The 19,604-nt window shown below is 45.9% G+C and overlaps 2 protein-coding genes across 8 annotated transcripts; both read right to left on the bottom strand.

Moving 5' to 3' along the window:
• Window positions 1-300: 300 nt before the first annotated feature.
• Window positions 301-1,432, bottom strand: MTERF4 (mitochondrial transcription termination factor 4). 2 transcript variants are annotated; one of them, XM_027897667.1, is made up of 3 exons: window positions 1,199-1,432; window positions 945-1,166; window positions 301-859 (listed from the first exon to the last, which is right to left on the bottom strand). In XM_027897667.1, exons 1-3 carry the CDS (start codon window positions 1,415-1,417, stop codon window positions 503-505), a joined length of 798 nt encoding a protein of 265 aa, XP_027753468.1. In that variant the 5' UTR covers window positions 1,418-1,432; the 3' UTR covers window positions 301-502. The 2 variants fall into 2 exon arrangements, with proteins under 2 accessions (XP_027753468.1, XP_027753469.1); XM_027897668.1 differs by having other exon boundaries at window positions 945-1,129; window positions 1,201-1,432.
• A 419-nt stretch (window positions 1,433-1,851) lies between these two features.
• On the bottom strand, window positions 1,852-19,511 carry PASK (PAS domain containing serine/threonine kinase). 6 transcript variants are annotated; one of them, XM_027897679.1, is made up of 18 exons: window positions 19,361-19,511; window positions 18,468-18,674; window positions 17,308-17,543; window positions 16,064-16,234; window positions 14,794-14,934; window positions 14,109-14,243; window positions 13,139-13,426; window positions 12,671-12,770; window positions 10,973-11,147; window positions 8,897-9,639; window positions 8,128-8,309; window positions 7,511-7,678; window positions 6,648-6,773; window positions 5,903-6,037; window positions 4,292-4,491; window positions 3,525-3,601; window positions 2,936-3,069; window positions 2,587-2,702 (listed from the first exon to the last, which is right to left on the bottom strand). In XM_027897679.1, exons 2-17 carry the CDS (start codon window positions 18,637-18,639, stop codon window positions 2,960-2,962), a joined length of 3,159 nt encoding a protein of 1,052 aa, XP_027753480.1. In that variant the 5' UTR covers window positions 18,640-18,674; window positions 19,361-19,511; the 3' UTR covers window positions 2,587-2,702; window positions 2,936-2,959. The 6 variants fall into 6 exon arrangements, 5 of the variants coding, with proteins under 5 accessions (XP_027753477.1, XP_027753479.1, XP_027753480.1 ...); XM_027897676.1 differs by lacking the exon at window positions 3,525-3,601 and having other exon boundaries at window positions 1,852-2,702; XM_027897678.1 differs by lacking the exons at window positions 3,525-3,601; window positions 19,361-19,511 and adding an exon at window positions 18,764-18,967 and having other exon boundaries at window positions 1,852-2,702.
• Window positions 19,512-19,604: the final 93 nt, after the last annotated feature.

Here is a 19,604-nt window from a genome sequence, read left to right as displayed (position 1 = left end):
CAGAAGGGTTTAGGGCCATGGTCAGAAAGCTTTTGCATCCCTGCTCTGTCAGTCACGAGATCAGTGCTGACGCTGGCTGTGGAGGTGGAGGCAGCCCTGCCATGGGACAGTCCTGTTTCCACAGGGCCTGTCCCCACAGCCCCAGGAAGTCTGGTCCTGCTGCCAGCTGGCATAGCAACCCACTGCCTCTCACCCCACAGCCGGCAAAGTATGTATTGCAGCATTTGAAATAAATTAGGGGGGTTGTTTGTTTTTTTTTTTTTTAAATAAAAACACTTTATGGAAACTGGATTTTTTAAAAAGTAGTTGGTCAGTGGCCAGTGAGGAAGAATGAATGGTGTTGTATTTGATAGACTGGATTTATTGGTGGCCCACACATGGGGCCCTGCAGCTACCATGGCTCTTACTGATGCGGGGTGAGAGCCCAGAGCACCCATGGGTGCAGTGGGGTGGCGGAGTGCACCAGCATGGGAGGGCTTGGGCACCTCGGAGCCTCACCTCCTCACTCCGGGGCTGTTTTACTTATTTCACCGTCCAAATCATCATCTTCCTCTGCATATAGTGCATCCACTTCCTCCTCCTTCCCCTCTTCCTCCTCCTCCCGAGCCAGCAGTTTCTTGAAGACCTCATACTCCTCCGCGGTAGAGCAGGCCAGGTTGGCCAGGAAGTCTTTCTCCGGGAGCTGAAGGATGTCCTTCAGTTTTGGGTTACTGGTTTGTATCTGCCCTTTGTATGGGGTCTCGTAGAGCCCCCGGCGCTCTAGGAAGATGTGCCGGTTCCGGAGCTCGGCAAAGGGCATTTGGAAGAGTCGAGCCTTCACCATCTCCTTCTGCCGGACCCCCATTCTGAAGTAAGCGTACTGCGGGCGGGACGGGGGGGGGTGTCAGGCACAGCCCCATCCCCACGGCAGGCTCCGACAGGGAGGGGGGGATGCCGATCCTCACCTGGAAGTGGTGATGGAGGGTGCGCGGCTCCTCCAGCAGGACGGCGGGACAGGTGCCCAGCACGTCCCGCAGCTGCTCCGCCGTGAAGAGGCAGCGCTCCCGCAGCAGCCGCACCGCCGCCGCCAGCCTCTTCCGGGGCACGGCGAAGAGCTGGGGGCAGCGGCTCACGGCCCGCTGCAGCCGACCTGCGGGCACAGGGTCAGCGGGCCGGCCCGAGCCCCGGCGTGCCCCCCCCGTCCTCCCCGAGCCGCCCTACCTCCGTCCAGCCCCAGGCGCCGCAGCTCCTCGGCGCGCTCCCGCAGCCGCTCCGTGGGCAGCCGCAGCAGCGCCGGGCTCTGCTCCAGCAGCGCCAGCGCGGCCTCGGCGCTCAGCCCCAGCAGCAGCAGCTGCGCCGCCGCCGCCTCCCGGCGCTCGGGGCCGAGCTGGGGCTGCAGCCCCTGCAGCCGCCGGGCCTGCTCCTGGCTGAAGCCCATGGCCCGCAGCGCTGCCGCCTCCCCACAGCCGCGGCGCGGGCACGGCCAGGGCGCAGCTCCGAGGAGCGCCCGCCCCGCCACCACCACCGCCCGGCCGGCCCCGCGTGGTAGCGGCAGCGGCAGCCCCGCCATGGCCCGGCCCGGCCCGGCCCCGCGGGGAGCGAGCGGGAGGGCCCCGCCGCGCTGCTCCGCCCCCGCCGCCCTGGCAGCGCTGGGGAACGAGGAGGAGCGGGCGGGTCAGAGCCAGGCATGGCGCTGTCGGCCTGTGCCTCCCCCAGCACGAGGGCTGCCTTGCTCGGGGCAGAGCTGAGCGGTACCGCGGGCGGAGCGCCTTGCCCGCTGCCCATGGCCCGCAGAGGCGATGCCCGGGTCATCTTCCCGGGCCAGAGCCGAGGTGCAGCCCCACCGCGGTGCTACAGAACAGTGTACCGTGAGGGCAGCTAGTTATGAGTTCGGATGGAGACAGCAGAGAGTCCAAAGATGGATTCAGAGCTAATCTTTAGTAATTTACGTGGCTTTAAGCTGAGTCTTGTTGCTTCTCCGCAAAGCTGCTATCAGAGCAGCTGCAACCGGCAGAACTGCTGCCTCCCCCAGCACTTCCTCCCAAGCAGCCTAACCCTGAGCTGCACCCCGAAATGCTCCTGTGTTACCTGTGTCTCAATCAAATTCTCTTTATTGAATCTATTTTTTCTTTCCAACATATTTGTCTCATCAAAATCAAGGACTGCTTGCCTGGATATAGAGAGGACTCTTGACATAAAAAAAAAAAGACACCACCCCACCAGCCCCCCACCCCCAAATCATGATTACATGTCTTTTTAAGGCTCCTTTGCACACAAATACTCCAGAAAACACTCAGAGGTGTTATCACTAATTTATTCATTCACTTTTTAGAAAGATATAAAAACTACATATAAAAATTAAAAGCAGACAATAAATATATATTCTGAGTTATGGACAGTTTGAACAACATTAAAATCTTGGCCTCATAGCTTTGAAGCACGTCCTGGGTAAGAACACTAATAAACTGGGCACACATGGGTATCAGCAGGTGACCTTCGGTTGGAAACTATCCCACTAACACAGTTCAGATTTCTATAAATCACTGCTGGATGAAGAAGCCTTCAGGAGGTCTCACCTGGCTCAGCAGAGATGTACACCTCTTCCCAGGTGTAATCAGCCAGGTTCACGGGTTGCCGCAGCCAAGGATCCTCTGCTAGCACAGCTAGAGTCGTGCGCTGCTCTGGAATGGGGTGCAGAAGCCCAGCCATGAGATCCATGAGACCTGGGCAGAGACAGCAGAGGGATGGCTCAGGCTGTATTTTAGGCAGGCTGGGAATGCGAGATATGGTTTATATTCAAAGACTGACAAATCCCCCAAACTCTGCTGCACTGAGCAGCTTTTAAAGACATCACAGAGCACACTGGGGAGCTTTTCAGGCTTCCCCTTTACTTGTGGTGAAAAAACACTGCTTATACGTTCCCACTCCTTTAAAAAAGCAAATGGAAAGAGCTCACCATTTGACACAGGGCGAGGAGGATTCAGGACAGCTGCCAGGGCCTCCTCCAGCTCACAGAAGGGATTCTCCCCAAGCACCAAGGTGTAAAGGGTGATGCCAAGCGACCACATCTCCAGCTCGGGGCCACGGTACCTGCGCAGAGATAAGCTTGCCTAAAGTCAGATTGCAAGTACATACAAAAGTATATGCAAAAGAAAGTAAAAAGAAAAAAGGAGGTTGACAGCCCTTGTTTCCAATTTTTATTTTAACACAGGAACTTTGTGAGAATTCTAAGCAGATTCTCATGTGTTTGAGGAGTCTGCATTATCCTTCTCCAGGAAATAAAACCACCACAGAATGGCCAACCAGTTTCTGTTGATGAATGTGTGTAACGTGCACCCAGATTTCCACACAAGTAAGCTGGTGACAAGAGAACTTACCCCTCCACCTTCTTCACCATAAGCCAACACTATCAAGTAAATATTTAACTGGAAGAGCAAACAGGTCCCCCCAGCCCTTTCAAAACAAAAAAATTCCATTTGAGAAAACATGACAGTTCTGTCACACAGTAACAGGGAGAACTCCCAGGGCAGAGCTGCTTGCTTCACCTTCCATCTCATTCCCAGTGGGAATTGCCTCTCCTCCTGGCATTGCTTCTTCCCCCCACCCTGCTATGAGGAGCTGCCTGAAGGAGTAATGAAAACAGCAGTCAAGGTGGGAGGAAGATACATACAGGCACATACAATTACTGCAGGCACCACCCTAGGATGGGGAGGTTTCCTCGTGGACCGGGTACAGGACTGCCAGCTGCCAGGTACTGAGTACTTGGAGAGAGAAAGGAGAGGGAAGAGACAGCCAAGATTTGGGCAGCACATTCAAAATAGCAGCAAGAGAAGTTGCAAGGGAAGAATCCTCGAGTCCCAAGGAGCACAAAAATCAGTGGGGAGATAAAAAAGGATTCAACTTCAAAGATTCAAGTACAGGGAAGTATGTAGGAAAGGAGAGAACACACAAGATGAGAGTGTGAGAATACAAGGCACAGACACATGAGGAGCAGGTGCTATTGACAGCAATACTTGCTTACGCCACCTCTCTAGAAGAGTAGTTTTTGGTAGAGAAGGCCTGACAACAGACTTAGAAACAACTTTGTACATATTCAAGCTTTTACAGCCGATTTCTGTCACCACAGTGCCCTACTTCGTATGCACTCAAACTTTCACAAGGGATTTCTGTCACTGCAGTGCCTTGAATCTCGCTGCAGTTTCCTGTGGTTAGATACTCTAGCAGAGTTCCAACTTGGCTTCTCTGTTCCAGCCTTGCACACATGAGCTTTTGGGGTGATGGCACAAAAATAGCTTTTCAGAGGGTTACATACGGTTTGCCAGACAGCACTTCTGGTGAGCAGTATTCAATTGTCCCACAGAAGGTATAAAACAATTTCCCAGGTTCCAGGTAGGCAGCTGAACCAAAGTCCACTAATTTAATTGTGAAATCTTCAGCAATGACAATGTTTTCATCCTTGATATCTCTGTGAAGGATGTTCCTACAGTGGAGATACCCAACAGCTGAGACAAGCTGAAAGAGGAGCAAAGAACTAGATGTTACTACACGGAGGTGTCCTGGATAATCGGCGTGGCATCACGGTGTTCCAAGAGTCACATTTGGGCTTGTTTTGACACTATCTAAACAAGATATACATCCTAATTATGGTAACTGGAAACGATCCCAGGTCCTCCTGTCAGCATTGCTGCAGTGGGTGCTGCAATGCTCTTGGGAGAGACAAATACAAAAGGCTTTGCTTGCTTTCCTCTCACAAATGTGCAGGAGGAGGGGATGCTGCAGTCATGATGTGATCGTTTTTTTTGGCGAGAAGCTTCAGAGCTCACTGCTACAACCCTGTACGTTACTCTATTTTTATCCCAGCTTCATTTGGAGGGTCTTTTGGCTTCCCCAGAAGGATATTACTGTGCACCTCCCATACTGCAGGATGACAAAGCACTTAAGAGTACAGTTTGGTATAAATAATAGAGTCACTCCTCAATTCCATTCTTCTTCCTGCACAATTCATGCATTAGTGCCATAATTAAGGATAGCATCAGAATGATACTACCTTGGAGACATTCGTGATCCCTACAATGCATTTAACAAGAAAAGCAGATGGCTGAGGGAGAAAAGGTTCTATTTATAATCCTCTGCAGAGAAATGCTGTACAGATCTGAGGGAACAAGGCAGCCCTACAAACTGCAGGCTGGGTTAGAGAAAGGGCTGATCAATCACAAGGTTAAAGGGACATCAATACCCCAGGTGAGGGGAGGGTGGGCACAGCAGGGATGTGAGGGGTTGAGCTTGTGTGTAGCTATTCCTGCATACCATAGAGCAAGGAATTTACTCCAGAACTCATGAGGGGGTGTTACTTGGGGCCTGCTGCTGTGGTTAACTCTGAACAAAGGACAATTCAGCTCTCAATTCACCTACTGGGCACCTTCCTGACTCACAGGAAAACTACCCCGAGTTACTTTGCATTATGCCGCTTTAAAATCCAAGAGAATTTCTTGATTTAAAGAACAGATCCCTCTCCCCCTATAACCAGTCTAAACAAAGAGCTGAACTAAGTGAAAATGTGGCTTTTTGTGGAGCTTGGGGCAGCTTCTGTGAGCTTTCTTCCTCCCTCAGAGAAAGTGTGACTGCTACGTGAATGGCATCCTGGTGACAGGGGCTGTGTGCTGCCCCAATCACAGCTGAGGGGCCCTGGCTCCACTGGAAACCCTTACAGGCAGTAAGGTCCTGCAAAGGTTTCTCTGTTACAAGTTTCTAGGTAAACCTTAACAAGGTTTCTTCAGGCAGCGTTTCAATCAATCCTACACACTAATGAGGAAAGCTTCTGCAGGTATTGAACACGATTCCAATTCAGCACACCAGATGATTAGCCAGTATGAAGTGAAACAGGGTCCTGGTTCTTACCTGCATGTAGCATTTGTGCTCTCACCTGTCTGAATATATAACTTGCTAATGGCTCATCCAAGTTGGGCTGATTATCAATGAATGTAAAGAGATCCAGACCAGAGCCATGCTTCTCCATCACCAGCTGGAAAAAGCACTCATTTTCAAATACATCCAGCACCTATAAATAACAGACTGGTTTAATCATGTGCTTCATCCTCAAACAGCCTTTTTTTTTTCTTTTTTTTTTTAAGCAAACACTGCTCTTCTCTTGGAGATTTAATTGATGCATATTATAATCTTCAAGGTCTCATTTCACTGAGTACAAATGTTTCTTGAAAAGAGTACAGAGCTAAAACTGAGAGCAGAACTAAACCTAAGAGGAATTTGCTTTCTGAAGAAAAAAAACACAACCCCAAAACCAAAACCAACAAACCCAAACCAAAGAGGACAAATCACGATATGTATCCAGATTATTTACTGAACTAATACATGTTCAGATGTGACATCACACTTCCAAGATATGCATATTACCATCTTGAAATAGTGTACAGGCTTTTTTTCTGTTAAGAGTCACATCTTCAGATCAGTTTGGGGTAAAAGTGTCAAAGCAAGTGGTAGTCTGCTGTGACACACACTCCTAAACAAAGCAGGATAGATAGGTTCCTTTTTTTCCCACAAAGGCAGATTCAGTACAGGATACTTCACTCCTGAAGAGGAACAGGAGACACCAAGTATTTCAAGGATCCACCAGATGCAGTGCAAACCACAGTCACTCCAAGTCACTGTACCTTAATGATACTGGGGTGCTGCAGCTTCAGCAGGATTGCAATTTCTTGAGTGACCCTCCCCAGCTTGGGATCATCTACCCAGCAGTCCTCCAGCACCCTGTCCTTCCAGATGAACTTCACGACAACCTACACAGACAACAGCATTCAGCATCACCTGCAAAAGCACCGCTTTGAGTGTCAGGTAAGTTAATTTCCAGGAACTCCTTTAGTCGCTCATATTAACTAGAAGGCTGGAAGTAACCCAATGTGAACAGCTATATTATCTTTAAAGATTTTTAAAGCAATTTAATCCTAGAAGCCAAATGATGCACATATATGCACATATTTATTGCTGTTCTGAATTCCAAAGGCTTTGACAGGCCAGCTGTCTTATCAACCAGTTACAGCAGTGGTGGCACATGGGTACAATGGAGGGAAATGAGCATTTAACATCCATGCAGAGCTTGCTGATACTTCTGCTGATAAAGAGGAGGATGCCATGACATAAACATCTCTACTCCACATCCTTGAGTCATGGCACAATAAAGACTTTGAGGTTTGCTGTTTTCTTTAGTAACAGAAGACTAAAACCTGTAATTCTGTTAAGCCTAATGTTAATTTTTTTCAACAGGTTCAATTAGCTACATTCATCATTTCATTAGCTCATTCTGCACCTGTTGTCTCACATTCATACATCAGTGCAAATGTTTTGCTGTGCTGTTTCCATGAGGTTGGCTTTTTCAGATTTCGGTGTAAACAAAGCAAAACCCCAAACTACCAACCAGAAGCTTCTAACAGTGTAGTGTTGACAGAATATGAACACCCTAACCTTTCAGTTTTCATCCCAAATAATTATTGCAGTAGAGCTGAAAGAAATAATTCACCTCCTGATGATCTTTCTTGCCCCTGGCAGTCCAGACAAAGCCAAAAGCGCCTTTGCCAATAAGACTGAGAGTGCTGTAATTTTTTCCATATTCTCCCTCACAAGCTCTTAATCCTTCAAGCTCTTCAACTCTTCGGGAATTATTGAAAAGCGAAGCTGATCTGCTGGCCTAGGTACATATACATAGGTAACAACAGAAAAAAAAAAAAAGAGCAAGCCACAGAATCTTGTTTATAAAATGAATAAATACTGCAAAGAACATACAAATCTGCAAGAATTGCTAAAAGGTGAAATCTTTGGTTCTGAGAGAGAGAACTGCATGTTGATACAACTGTCACCAGACAAGTTAAGTACAGATCTAATCTGCAGTACATTTCAATACACAGCAGCTCCTTGGAGTCTCCTGCAGATCGGAACTGTGTTGTTCAGGTTGGAAAGCTAACTACAATGTTACAACATCACAATTTGAAACTTTTTTCTTTTTAACATAAAAGTAGGGAAACAAAGGACACAGCAATATGCACCCCACCACCTCATAACGTTAATTTGAAAAACTTTTTTACTTCAACTTAACAATCAAACAAGGAATGCTCGGTATTCAAAGGTAGGATTTCTTACTTCTCCAAGATTGTTTGTAGAAAGATCAGCAACAGACTGGGCAGAGCTTGCTAGGCTGGAGAGCAAAAGCTGGGTCTTTGCAACAGCTTCCTTCTGGCTCTGGGAAAGGTCTTTCACCACCCAGACACAGAAAAGTACAGTGGGGTCCTGCAGTTCTGCACATTTCACCTCAAAGAGTACACCTGTAGGAACAGGTGAGGAAGTTAAAATGGTAGAATGCAACTTTAGCGTTTAACAAGACTGCAGACATTTTAGGACAAAATTCTGAGCTCTGAACAAAGAGCTGTTCATTTGGGGAACACCTTCCCAGTAAAGAATCATCAGAGGGGCTGACACCAGCATAGCTGTTCTGGAGGTACCTCTCAGCTACCTCCACAGTTCCCACCTCCAGCAGAAGCTTTTGTCAGTGTCCAATTGGGATTATTCATTTTGCATTGTTATTCTAAATTACATAAAAATGGAGATTTTACAGCTTTACACTGGAGTTTGTATTTTCTGTTCAGAAAAAGTTATCAGGTTCAAACTTTTTAATTGTGTTTTAAGAATATTTCTGACTCTTCAGTAGGGATTAGTATCTTAACTTTGTATTTTATACCACCTCCATTTCTAATACCCTCTGAATAGACTTAAATAGTGGTTTTTCTTCTAGATGTTTCTTCTCTTCTCTCCACTGTGAGCTTCTAACCAGAACTGTCTGCCTTCTGCAAAAATGTGGGTTTAAAAGAGCACCCTGATAAGAGTCTTGGGAAGGGGAGAAGGTTTAACTTACTGAACTGTGAACCATCTCTGTGACAGCAATTCCCAGTGTAGCTGCCTTCCAGAATCTCCCAGGTCAAAGGAGCTGCTGGATTCAGCCTTTCTTCTGGTTTCACCGGGGTTGATGTTACTTTTCTCTCCATGTTTTGCTGCCTCTGGCAGGCCAGCCACCCAGAACCAGCTTCTGTGGCAACACCACTCAGCAGCTGCTTTCCTTGGCCAGCGGAAAAAGCGCTGTTTGTCTCAGTTAGCACATTGGAGTCCACTGCATCAGACGAGCGTGCTCCTGCAAGAGCTGCAGTAACGCCTAAAGAATTGTCCGAGCTCCCCTTGACACAAGTATTCAGACCCAGTACCTCAAGACCAGAGCAAATACAGTTCAGTTCAGTGTCTGATTGTTTAACATCTTCAGAGATTGTAGCAACTCCTGGTGCAGAAGCACTGTGACCCGTTTTATTTCCTGAACAAACATTATAGACAGCATTTCTTTCATGTGCAAAGCAGGCTGGAGCATCATTTGGCAGGCAGTTTTCAACAACAAGGTGCTCAAGGCTGGAATGCTCTGCATCACACCTCGAGTTTGTTTTTGACACCTGACCTGTAACCACGTAGCTTTGAAAGTCTTGTCTGCAGTCCAGTGCTATCCCAGGCCATGGCTCATCCATTGTTGGTGTTCCAGGTGAGTTACAGGTAACGTCAGAAGGCAGCTTCACTGGGCCATAGGATGAGGTATTTAGAATGTCTTCTAGCCTAGAACTAACAGGCAACCAGAGAGCATCTTTTAAGAATTATCTGATCCTGAAGTTTCCACTGTTCTACACTGTTCCACTGCTCTGATCATGTCAAGGCAGGTTTTGGGATAAGGCTCTCTGGTGGGATGACAGCCCATCAGTAAGCAAGGCTGTCCTCACTGCAAAGATTCAAAGTTGTCAGCAACATCTTGATGCCAAAAGAATGAGAAAACTGTCCTGCTGTATCCTACTCTTGTTACTATGGTCACTATTTAAAACTTGCACTGATTGTTTCAAGTTTGAAAGAAAAAGGTAGAAAGCTGTTGGCACAGGCATCCAAAATCCTAACAAATTTTCCAAAGAAGAGCAGGTACACTCAAATGCCACTCTTTCCCTATGGATAATTTCCTTCTCTAGCCTAATTTCTAAATATAGATCACAGAGAATTTGCCATCACAAAAAAAAGCCAATACATGTGGCAGGATACTTCCAGTTTCGAGAACAGGAGATCCATTGTCTGTCCAACAGATGGATGTCCCCATCCATCAGCTTAACCAGGATTCACTGAAGCCCAAGGTATTGCACAAGGTGTTTTGCAAACATCTCCATCAGTAAAAAAGCAGAGTAGAAAAACAATGAAGCAGAGCACTTACAATCCAAGTATGACATGAGAGACATAAATCCAGGAGAGCACCAACAATGAAACTGTCAGTCTCTTTAAAAAGAAGCAAGAACTGTGCTGTAATAGTCTATGTCTTAAAATGGACAGTGAATACTTCCCGAGGGTTAGAATTTTTAATGTGGAAGGCTTAAAATTTGACTTGCAGTAAACCATGAGCATCATATATGTACTTGTACAGAATTTCTAACCTTGTAACAGGAAAAAGACCTGGAAAGGTAGAATAAAAATGGCTGGACTTCAATAACACAGTACCCTGTTTTAATGGATGACCTGACAGTTACACTGAGCACTAAAAGGAATAACATTTAGAATTCACTCCAGGTAATCTGGCTTCAGTGCAACACCACCTGGAAGGAGACAAACATTTGTTGTTTATGATCTCATGAAGGCAAAGCCTAATTACCTTCCCTAGTCTGGGTGAAACATTTGGTCCCCTTTAGAGGTGGAATTCCTGGAACTTTACAATGGTAGGTTGTGCAGACCAAAATAAAAATCTAAGGTAGGCAAAGTTCAGCCTGTCTTGCAAACAGCACTCAGATTCTAAAGACAGCAAAATGTGGAAGGCCCTTGTTACACCTTCCCACAGACATCACACTGGTGAAAAAAACAGATTTTGCTGGTGGTTGCCACCACAGCTCATTTTCCCAAGTGAATATGCAGTCCATGAAATGCCTACCTATTAGTGGGGGTGGATGCCACTTCAGGAGGCGAGGGAGGAGAAAAGAAACTGGTCCCATCCTTTTGTTTATTCTCGTCATGTATTAATTTGTCATCTTTGTGTCTTTGTTCCAATTTCTGCTCTTCATCTCGTGACAGAAGGTGTGCTAAAGATGCTGCCAAGAAGCTGCTGTCTGTACCAAAGAGGAAACAAAATCATACCAACTTAACCTTTTATATTTAGTCTTCAGAGGCTACAGTGATTAAAAATAAACTTGGAACTGCCTTGGTCTGTCTTGTCCCTAAGGAATTGAGTATAAAAGACTTGATTAAGGCAAAACAGTCAAAATATGAGCATTCTACTTCATTTTTAGAAATCATCACATGCAGGAATCTACACGTTTTAGGGCTGACAAAATATGCTTTTCTATCAAAGCTCTTGAACGGGTATTGGTATCATGGGTTAGCTACTTGAACTGAAGTTCAGAGACCTATAAAAAGGCCAATAACATATAGAGACTGGAATTAAAATGATCATACAAGTAGCAGCAGCAAAAAAAAAAAAAAAAACCACAACAACCACACACATATACTGTCCATTCCAAACACATAAAATTACAAGGTTTGTACTGGATTTATATAATTCACTGAAGCTGTAAGATAAAAAAAGTACACCATCCAAATATGTTCGAAAGAACAGGACATAAAGTTCTTTCTTTTTCCAGTGACAACCGATCAGAAGAGAAAACATGAGTTTGGAAGATGAAGTAAACCAAGTATTGTTGCTGCAGAAGAAAGTAATGAGCAATGAGATTTGAATCTAGAACAATTCTTCCATTAGTAATATCTGAGTGTGCCAAGATTGCTTCCTCACTGAAGAACTGAATTATTCCTAGATTAGTGGCATCATTTCAAAGAATTACCTAAGAAACTGTCTAGGAACTCTTCTTTGTTCCAGTGGGGTGCTTTGGTATCAATGCATATGTGCATTTCTGAACAAAGAGAAAAAGAAAATGGGGAAAAACCCAAAAGGAGACAAAACCAGCAGAAGAGATCTCCTGCAATATGGATGAAAGCGTGCATTTATTCTCTGTGTTGGGCTGAGCTAGCCGGAAAGACAGATTTGGAAACACGAGGCTTCCTTGCTTCTGGTTATTCCTGTTGTGTTTAGAGAAGTAAAATTTTGATAAATTTTTCATAAATGCAGCAAAATGCATCAGAAGAATATGTGATGCCTCCCTAACTGAAACACCACAGCCACATAACACTGAATATTAGCCAGCAACACAAGCCAATTCAGAAGAATATTAGATTTTCCCCTTAAAATATTGATCCTAAGCATCTACAGCTCTGCTGCAGTACAGTCACAAAAGCTGTACTTTACACATCCTAAAATACCGAAGGATCCTAGCAGGGGAGGGAGGGGAAGTGCTTTGTTAAATATAAAGCATTCTCTATTGACAGTGTAACTTCCAGCTTGGATATTCAGTTTCATCTTCCTGGCAACGAAGAGAGAAGCACAATTTTAGGTGAATAATTCTCTTTACCTGAAGTTATAGTGGAAACCCAGTTTAAAAACTGCATGGAGGGATGTTGCTTTTATGAAGAATGTTTCCATGTCTGTAGGTGGACCTCTAGTCCCTGCTCTTTTTCCCTTAATTACAGCAGCCAGAGCCAGCTGCAGGGCAGGCAGTAACACCTTCAGAGAGGCACTCACCCTCTGTCCCCGTGGAGTCGTCCAGAGGAGGTAAAGGCAAAGAACACTCACTGCTTCTCTCCATGTTGTTATAGAAACCAGGGATCAGGAATGTAATGTTCTAAAACAAAGAATGAAACCTTATAAAACTAAGCCAGCTCTCACAGGATGGGGGCAAATGCTAACAATCTGTGTTTGTGAACCCGATTCTCATGGACAGCCAGGCAAAAGTGATCCACATGGAGAACACAGGACTTTGCAGTGTGCTTTGGGCTGCTTGAATTCCATACCTATACCTTCTCAGCACTGCAAGTCTTAGCAATTACAGCACAGGATTGGTGCTGTATCATCCTACACCTCACTGACCGAACACATGGAACACAGAGGTTTTGTCACAAACAAGGAGTGTAAAAGACAACTTCACAATTCCAGTGGATATGCTGCCAGACATTAGCAGTCTTCTGGGAGGGTTTAAGCCTCTTATCTTACCTTTCCCAACAGTTCTTTCTTCTCATAGCCAAAGAGCATTAAAGCAAAACTATCGTTGATGCCACAGATGATTCCATCTGACTGGACAGTAATAAGACCACTGATGGTGGAGAAAACCACAACTGTAGCAGAGTACTGACAGCCTGGGAGAGAGCCTTCTGTCTGCAGAATCCCATCCTTCTGCATCCTTCCTTGGTCCTCCTCCAGAAGGCTGACTTGCAGCTTTAAACTGAGAGGAAACACGTTACCCTCTCTGGATCGGCCTACAGCTCGCTGGGTCCTGAGGGTCTAAATTAAAGCAAAAAAAAAACCCAACCAAACAAAAGTCAAACAGAAAACCTCTAACTAACCAAATGTTTTTGCTTTATTCCAGTATTCATATAAAGTGACACAGGCATTCTTAGGAAAAAGGAGCAGGAAAAGAAAAATGAACCAAACCTGTGAATATCTAAATGAGCAATATCAGGTTTTCTAAGGATTTGGAACCTAGTGTTGAACTCCTATATAAATATTTGGATGATGAAGATCAGTCCATACTGCAGCTTTTCAGCAAATTAGGCATTCATAAGAAGGTCTTTTTAAACTCCCTAGATGCCCAGTTTCATGGCATTTGCAAGATCTGGGTATTCTTTCACTCCTCAGACAGACATGATTAAAACAGACTAAAGAATTCAAAAGGAACCTTAGAGGGCTTACAGAGACAGCACAGTGTCCTAAAAAGCCACAGTACTGGAGAAAAGTGTCTTTCCCCAGGACAGATTCCACAATGAGAGGTCAGGGCTTGGTCTCATTCCTACTTGGGAACTCTTCAGACAGCAGCTCCACAAATGAGCAGCAAACCCTTTTCCAGGGGAATTAGGGTTCTCTCTGAAAAGGCTCTTTCCTGTTACGTGAGGAGGGAAAACAGCATGCACACATGTGTTCCACGTGGGCAGGCTATGGAAGAATAAGGTTGGTGTTTATACTGTACCTTTGGGATTTTTTTGCCTAGAGGAGGGATCTGCACAGAAGGAATCAGGTCCTTTATGTGGAGCCCAACTACTTCTTCCAGTGTTGGGTAGCCATGGAGATGGGCAAAAAGGAGGTCACACGATGTAATCTCTCCCTTGGGAAGAAAATTTTACAGGACTGTTAAAATTTTAGCATTTTAGCCACAGTCCACTCAATCCTTCGACAATTGTTTCTGCAAATATCTAAGCAACGGAAAGAAATTTCATTCTGCAGTCCCTTGGTGGACACAACTCACTCCGTAAAAGCAGACACAGCATAATGCAATACTCTGACATCACTGCGCAGGGAGCCTGCCCTTTGCCTGGGGAAGAGGCAGGGGAGTCCAGCACTCCTCACAGAACTGTTCCTCAGCAAGCTGATCCCTTCACAGGGGCATCTGTGCCACAAATAACCCCCTGCCAAACTGCTTAAGTCCCTGGAGGAGAGACAGCGTATCTTTTTGTGAGTTGCAAAACACATCAAGGTGAGCCACGTGGGAGATCCGTGCACAGGTCCTGCAAGCACACTCCCAGTTTCAGGCTCTGCTGTGGACGCACTCCATGTTCACAAACAGCAATCTGTGCCTGCTGCCTTTGAGATATGTTCAGCTCACACATAAACTCTCACAGATTACAATGTCATTTGACTGTTAGGAAAACACTTACATCGGCCCCGAAGCAAACAGAAGCTGAAAGTCTTTCCACTGGTTCCAGCACAACCACACAACGCTGGGTGTCCTTGCTTCTTATTTGCCTCTGCCAGACCGAGACGGGGATCTTCTGGTTGAGGCGGCCTGTAACATCCATCTTCCCCCGGGAATCAGAGATGGACACATCACTTACTAAGACTGTGGTTACTTAGCAAGAATTTCAAAGAAGAGTAAGATATTGAGGCAAGGTATCTCCCTGTCATTGTTAGAAAAACATTGTTTCTTGACTATTTTATGACAAGAAATACAGTTTTAATATAGAGATGAAAAGGTTTGAAAATAAATCACTGATCATACACAAAATGTTACTTGAGTATTGTCTCTCCTTGCCTGAGGAAAACTAAAGTTATTTCCTTCAGCATAATAAATGAGCCACTCTAACACCTTGCATTCAGTGAGAAGTGCCTCTCAGAGATGCCTCTCAGGATGCCCAGTGGTGCTGAAGAACACTCCCCATTAGTAACATAGTTCTTACTTTGAGATGCAAAGAACAGTGATTTAACTTCTTATGGGAGCAGATTCTCCTCAGATCAGAAAATGTTTATTTATCTTATAGCCTGCAAGGTTTATATCAAGCCTTTTATGTGATCTTGACAGAATGGGTTTACGAATTACACAGTGACTCCTATAAAGCACTTGGAATGGCTTGGAATTAGTGCCTTTACCAGATATTTAATTTTAATCTTGGGTTTCACTGAATCAAACTTACGTTTTTTCTTTCCCCCTCCCATATCCAACTGAGGATTCAGGAAGATGAAGCTCTAAGATACTGACAATTTCAGTACAAAAATAACACACTAGGAAGAATATGAGCTAATTTTCCAAGGATTTTCTACTGACAGCTCAGAACAGTAGCAAAAGGAAATAATTTTGAGACATTTCTAACACACTTCTCTTATAAACAACCCCATTCTAGGAAAAATATCCATTCTATTCTTTTCCACAAAACTATGGTGTTTTGGCACCAACATTTCACTGGCTTGTAACTTTATAATATGCACAATGCAATTTAAGATAATTTATAATATATTTTTAAGGACCAGACAATTGGGAACTTTTCCATAATAGACTTTTTCCATCTTAAGTAATTCTATTGATTTAAGCTTTTTTAAAATCTAATGTGCTTTAAGTTATGATTTGGTCAAGTTATGGTTTAAAAGTTTGCAGATGTGTGAATTCAAGGGGATAAAGATGGTGGGGAATATTTCCTTGAACATTTCACATACCACAGTTCCTGAAACCACCGATGACCATTCATAAGTTTCTAGGTACTCCTCACCCACAGCTTCCCACACCTCTTGGCTGGGTTTGGATATCAAGTGGGACAGCTTTTGGCCAATGAGTTCCTGACTACTGCACCCAAGCAGCTTGCAGGCTCGATCATTGGCCACTAAGATCTAGAAAAAAAAAAACAGAAACAAAACAAAACAAAGAATTAAAGCTGTAAGTTTTGCTAATAGGCCATCATGTCCTCAGGTTGCTGTTTTAATGTCTTGTAGCATCCCTTCCTCTTGGTGAAAATGGAGTGGTTCTTTAGAATTCTGAGTTTGCTAAAGCTTCTTAATCTAGGACAACCCTTGCCCCCATATCTTCTTGGTTAGGAGGTTTTGAGACGTTGCTTTCCATTTAGGTTTCCTGCTCTCTTTTAACTGTAAATAATTACATCCATGGAAGCAAAACTACAAAGCTGAACTTGCAAGCAAAGCCCAGGCAAGCCACAAAATCATATCCAGCCTCTAAGGTGTGCAGTGATCATACCAGTCATTGACACACTTGAGGCTGTGTTCACAGAGCAAGTCAGGATTAAATGCCTTTAAGATGGGTAAAGCCGAACTGCCAGTTTAAGCTGAAAAGACCTTTGAAGTTTTCAGGACTCAGTTTTAGATTCCTTTCACGACAGAAACAGAGAACTACTTCCCAACATAAAAGGCATATTTAGCGGGGCAGATAAAGAGATTTTGAGCCACCACTAACACATCCCGGGCTTGGTACTTTAAAGAGAAGAGGCTTGAAGCACATTCTGCTTTTCCATTCTTCCCTCATGCCACTACACAGCTGCATTCTTATAGAATCATAGAATAATTTGGGCTGGAAGGGACCTTGAAGACCATCCAGTTCCATTCTCCTGCCATGGTAGGGATACTTTCCTCTAGAACAAGTTGTTCCAAGTCCTGTCCAACCTGGCCTCGAACATTTCCAGGAATGGGCAGCCCACCTCCCAGGACTGTTTGAAATAAGACTCAAGACATCCATGTTTCTGCCATTACCTTCTATATTTTGCTAACTATGACCTGCAATGGAAATAAACTCATTGTCAGTCTTTGAAAGACTACTGAGCTGGAGCAGACTACAAAATGCCTTTATAGCACTCTGATCACACGTAGGAATAACAGCCATCTTAGCCTGTCTGATGTCATACAACCTGCACCAGTTACAGAGAGCTCAGTGCAGCAGGCAGTCCTGCAAATACCTCTGTTGTGCTGGCGTCCACGGTGAAGATGGCTTTGTTTGGGTTGCGTGCAGCAGCTGGGAGGTGCTGGCTGGATTCCTCCACAGCAGGGGCGTGCAGAAAGGAGCAAGAAGCAGAACTTGCAATGGAAGAGGAGACAGAGGCGGAATCCCACTGAGCCCATGAGTTACCAGTTTTGCTGGAACAAATGTTACGAGCTGTCAGTGAGGACAAACAGTAGGAGCTCCATTTTTCCCCTAGGAAAAGAGAAAGATCAGAAATGTAGCTGTGACAGGAGTGTCAGAGGAAGGAATTAAAAAAATAAAACAGGCACACTTCTAATAAATGTATCTTTTGGAATCAGAGCCACCGGAACATGTAAAATCAGTCTACAGACTAAAAAAACTTGCCAAGGCCCATAAGTTTCAACCAGACTACTTAACTTTCATTTTTCATTTAGCAGATTTTAAAATGTTTTGAAACCTTCCAAATTAAAGATGAAATGGTTATTAAATAATTGCAGTAGGTGCTCGAGCCTTTATTAAACACTGCATTTGTGAGAAACCAGTTAATTAGCTGTTTACACCAAAATACCTCTGCCCACACCAATGTTTCAAGCTACATAATGCCAAGTGATTGTACTAAAATTTTCAAAGGTTCTGCCTGTAAAGAACATTTCTCTCAGAAGGGGCATAAGCAGACAAACACCATCACTCCAATCCCAAATCAGTAAGGAGCTTTGAAGGTTTAGCAGTACTGGAAGAAGCATCGTGAACAACTCATCACAAGGACATTTCTGCATTTATGCAGTGCACACAGTATGAACACACTCACCACGATAAAAAAAGGAGACCGGTATCTGGACACACTGACAGATTCCAGCATAACAATATCTTTCTCCTCGGTTGGAAATCTTTTGTGGTTTAGATAATTATACAGGTTGGCAGGGTGGTCTGATGGCAGGCAATAAAAGTTGCCCAGGGACAAGTACAAGTGCAGAGCACCTATCCAGTAAAACTTCCCCTACAAACTCTCCCAGCCTGCAGTAATCCACCACTCAGGTGCTTATTGAACAAGTGCATCCTGGCAGATACTTACTGCTGTCACCTCTAGGTTTGGGGAAGGGGAGGAGGAAGATCTGAAAGCTCCATGGGAACTCAATCTCGCAATACAATGCTCACCAGACAGAGATGCTCTAAGCCGACGGAGTCCAGAGAGACGACTTTTCCTGCTCTTGCTGCCCCAGGGGTAGGATCTACTTAGCTTATCAGAATCATTCAAGCAGGTAAGGACTAAACTCGTTGATGAAGGCAGAAGGCCCCCTTCAGAGGCGCTATAAGCCTTGGCTGCCATGATCACGCTCTGGTTGCCACGCCACACCCAGGGAGCTGCAACAGAAACAGAGGGGATTGAATCAGCCTCGCAGGCTGGCACTGATGCTGACAGGTAGCCCTATAATTTACAGCAATACGCTCATTCCCTGTGTGTCCTGATCGGTGTTTGGTCTGTGAGGTGACTCAGTTGAGTTATCGTTCTGCCCTGCTGGTGTAGGACACCTGTGACCGACATGTCTCTGCCATATCTGCTGAGCATCAACTCAGCACCCTCTCCCCGTTCCGGCCGGTTTTAGGAGCAAAAGCTTTGGTACTCTGGGAAGTCACTCCTAGTTTTGAATCAGCAAGTGTGGCACAGCCTTCCTCCCTCCCTCCCCGCGCCAGAGCGCTGCCCGGCCCCCCGCGGCCCCACCGGGACAAGACAGCACGGCACGGTCTGGCACGGCACGGCACGGCACGGTCCAGTCCGGTCCGGTTCGGTCCGGTCCGGTCCGGTCCGGTCCAGCCTCCGCACTCAGGTCTCCGCCACGGCCGCAGGGCACCAGAGGGCGGGATCCAGCGGCCATGTCAGCCAATGAGCAAAGGCGTTGTGGAGACAGGCAGGGAGCGGAGCCAATGGAACGCCAGCGCGGGAGAAGGCAAAAGAGATTTGCGTTTCCCGCCTCCCCCTCCCCTTCCCCGCCGCCGCTACACGCGGGGCCCCGCGCCCCGGGCTGCCGGCCCGAGACAGCACGGCCGACCTGCTCTGGGGGCGGAAGGCTGCAGGTGGGCAGCGATCCTCCGAAGGCTTTGTAGGCGGAAGCGCGCAGCGCGTCGGGCCCGAGGCGCTGGTGGGGAGGGATCGGGTCCCCGGACGCCTCCCGCCCTGCCCGTAGGGAACTACAGCTCCCAGGAGGCCGCGGGGCGCAGGTGGCGCGCGTGCGCGCGAGTAGGAGGCAGAGGCGGGGGCGCTGCCCTGCCCCCTGGGCGCTGCGCTTGCAGGTG

The sequence above is a fragment of the Empidonax traillii genome, unplaced genomic scaffold (genome assembly GCF_003031625.1).
Source record: "Empidonax traillii isolate 1590-97213 ecotype Southwest subspecies unplaced genomic scaffold, ASM303162v1 scaffold554:size495636, whole genome shotgun sequence".
NCBI lineage: Eukaryota > Metazoa > Chordata > Aves > Passeriformes > Tyrannidae > Empidonax > Empidonax traillii.
Note: the sequence above shows the minus strand (reverse complement) of the source record. Positions and strands in the feature narration are given on the sequence as shown.

Coding starts and splice junctions, on each gene's coding strand:
- MTERF4 (XM_027897667.1), bottom strand. CDS start 1,417: ATGGGCTTCAGCCAGGAGCAGGCCCGGCGGCTGCAGGGGCTGCAGCCC. Junction 1,167..1,198: donor GCCTGGGGCTGGACGGAGGT/AGGGCGGCTCGG, acceptor GGGGGGGCACGC/CGGGGCTCGGGCCGGCCCGC. Junction 860..944: donor CCCTCCATCACCACTTCCAG/GTGAGGATCGGC, acceptor TCCCGCCCGCAG/TACGCTTACTTCAGAATGGG.
- PASK (XM_027897676.1), bottom strand. CDS start 18,639: ATGGCAGCCAAGGCTTATAGCGCCTCTGAAGGGGGCCTTCTGCCTTCA. Junction 9,640..10,972: donor GCATCCACCCCCACTAATAG/GTAGGCATTTCA, acceptor GTTGCCTGTTAG/TTCTAGGCTAGAAGACATTC. Junction 4,492..5,902: donor CAAGTTATATATTCAGACAG/GTGAGAGCACAA, acceptor CTCCTCTTTCAG/CTTGTCTCAGCTGTTGGGTA.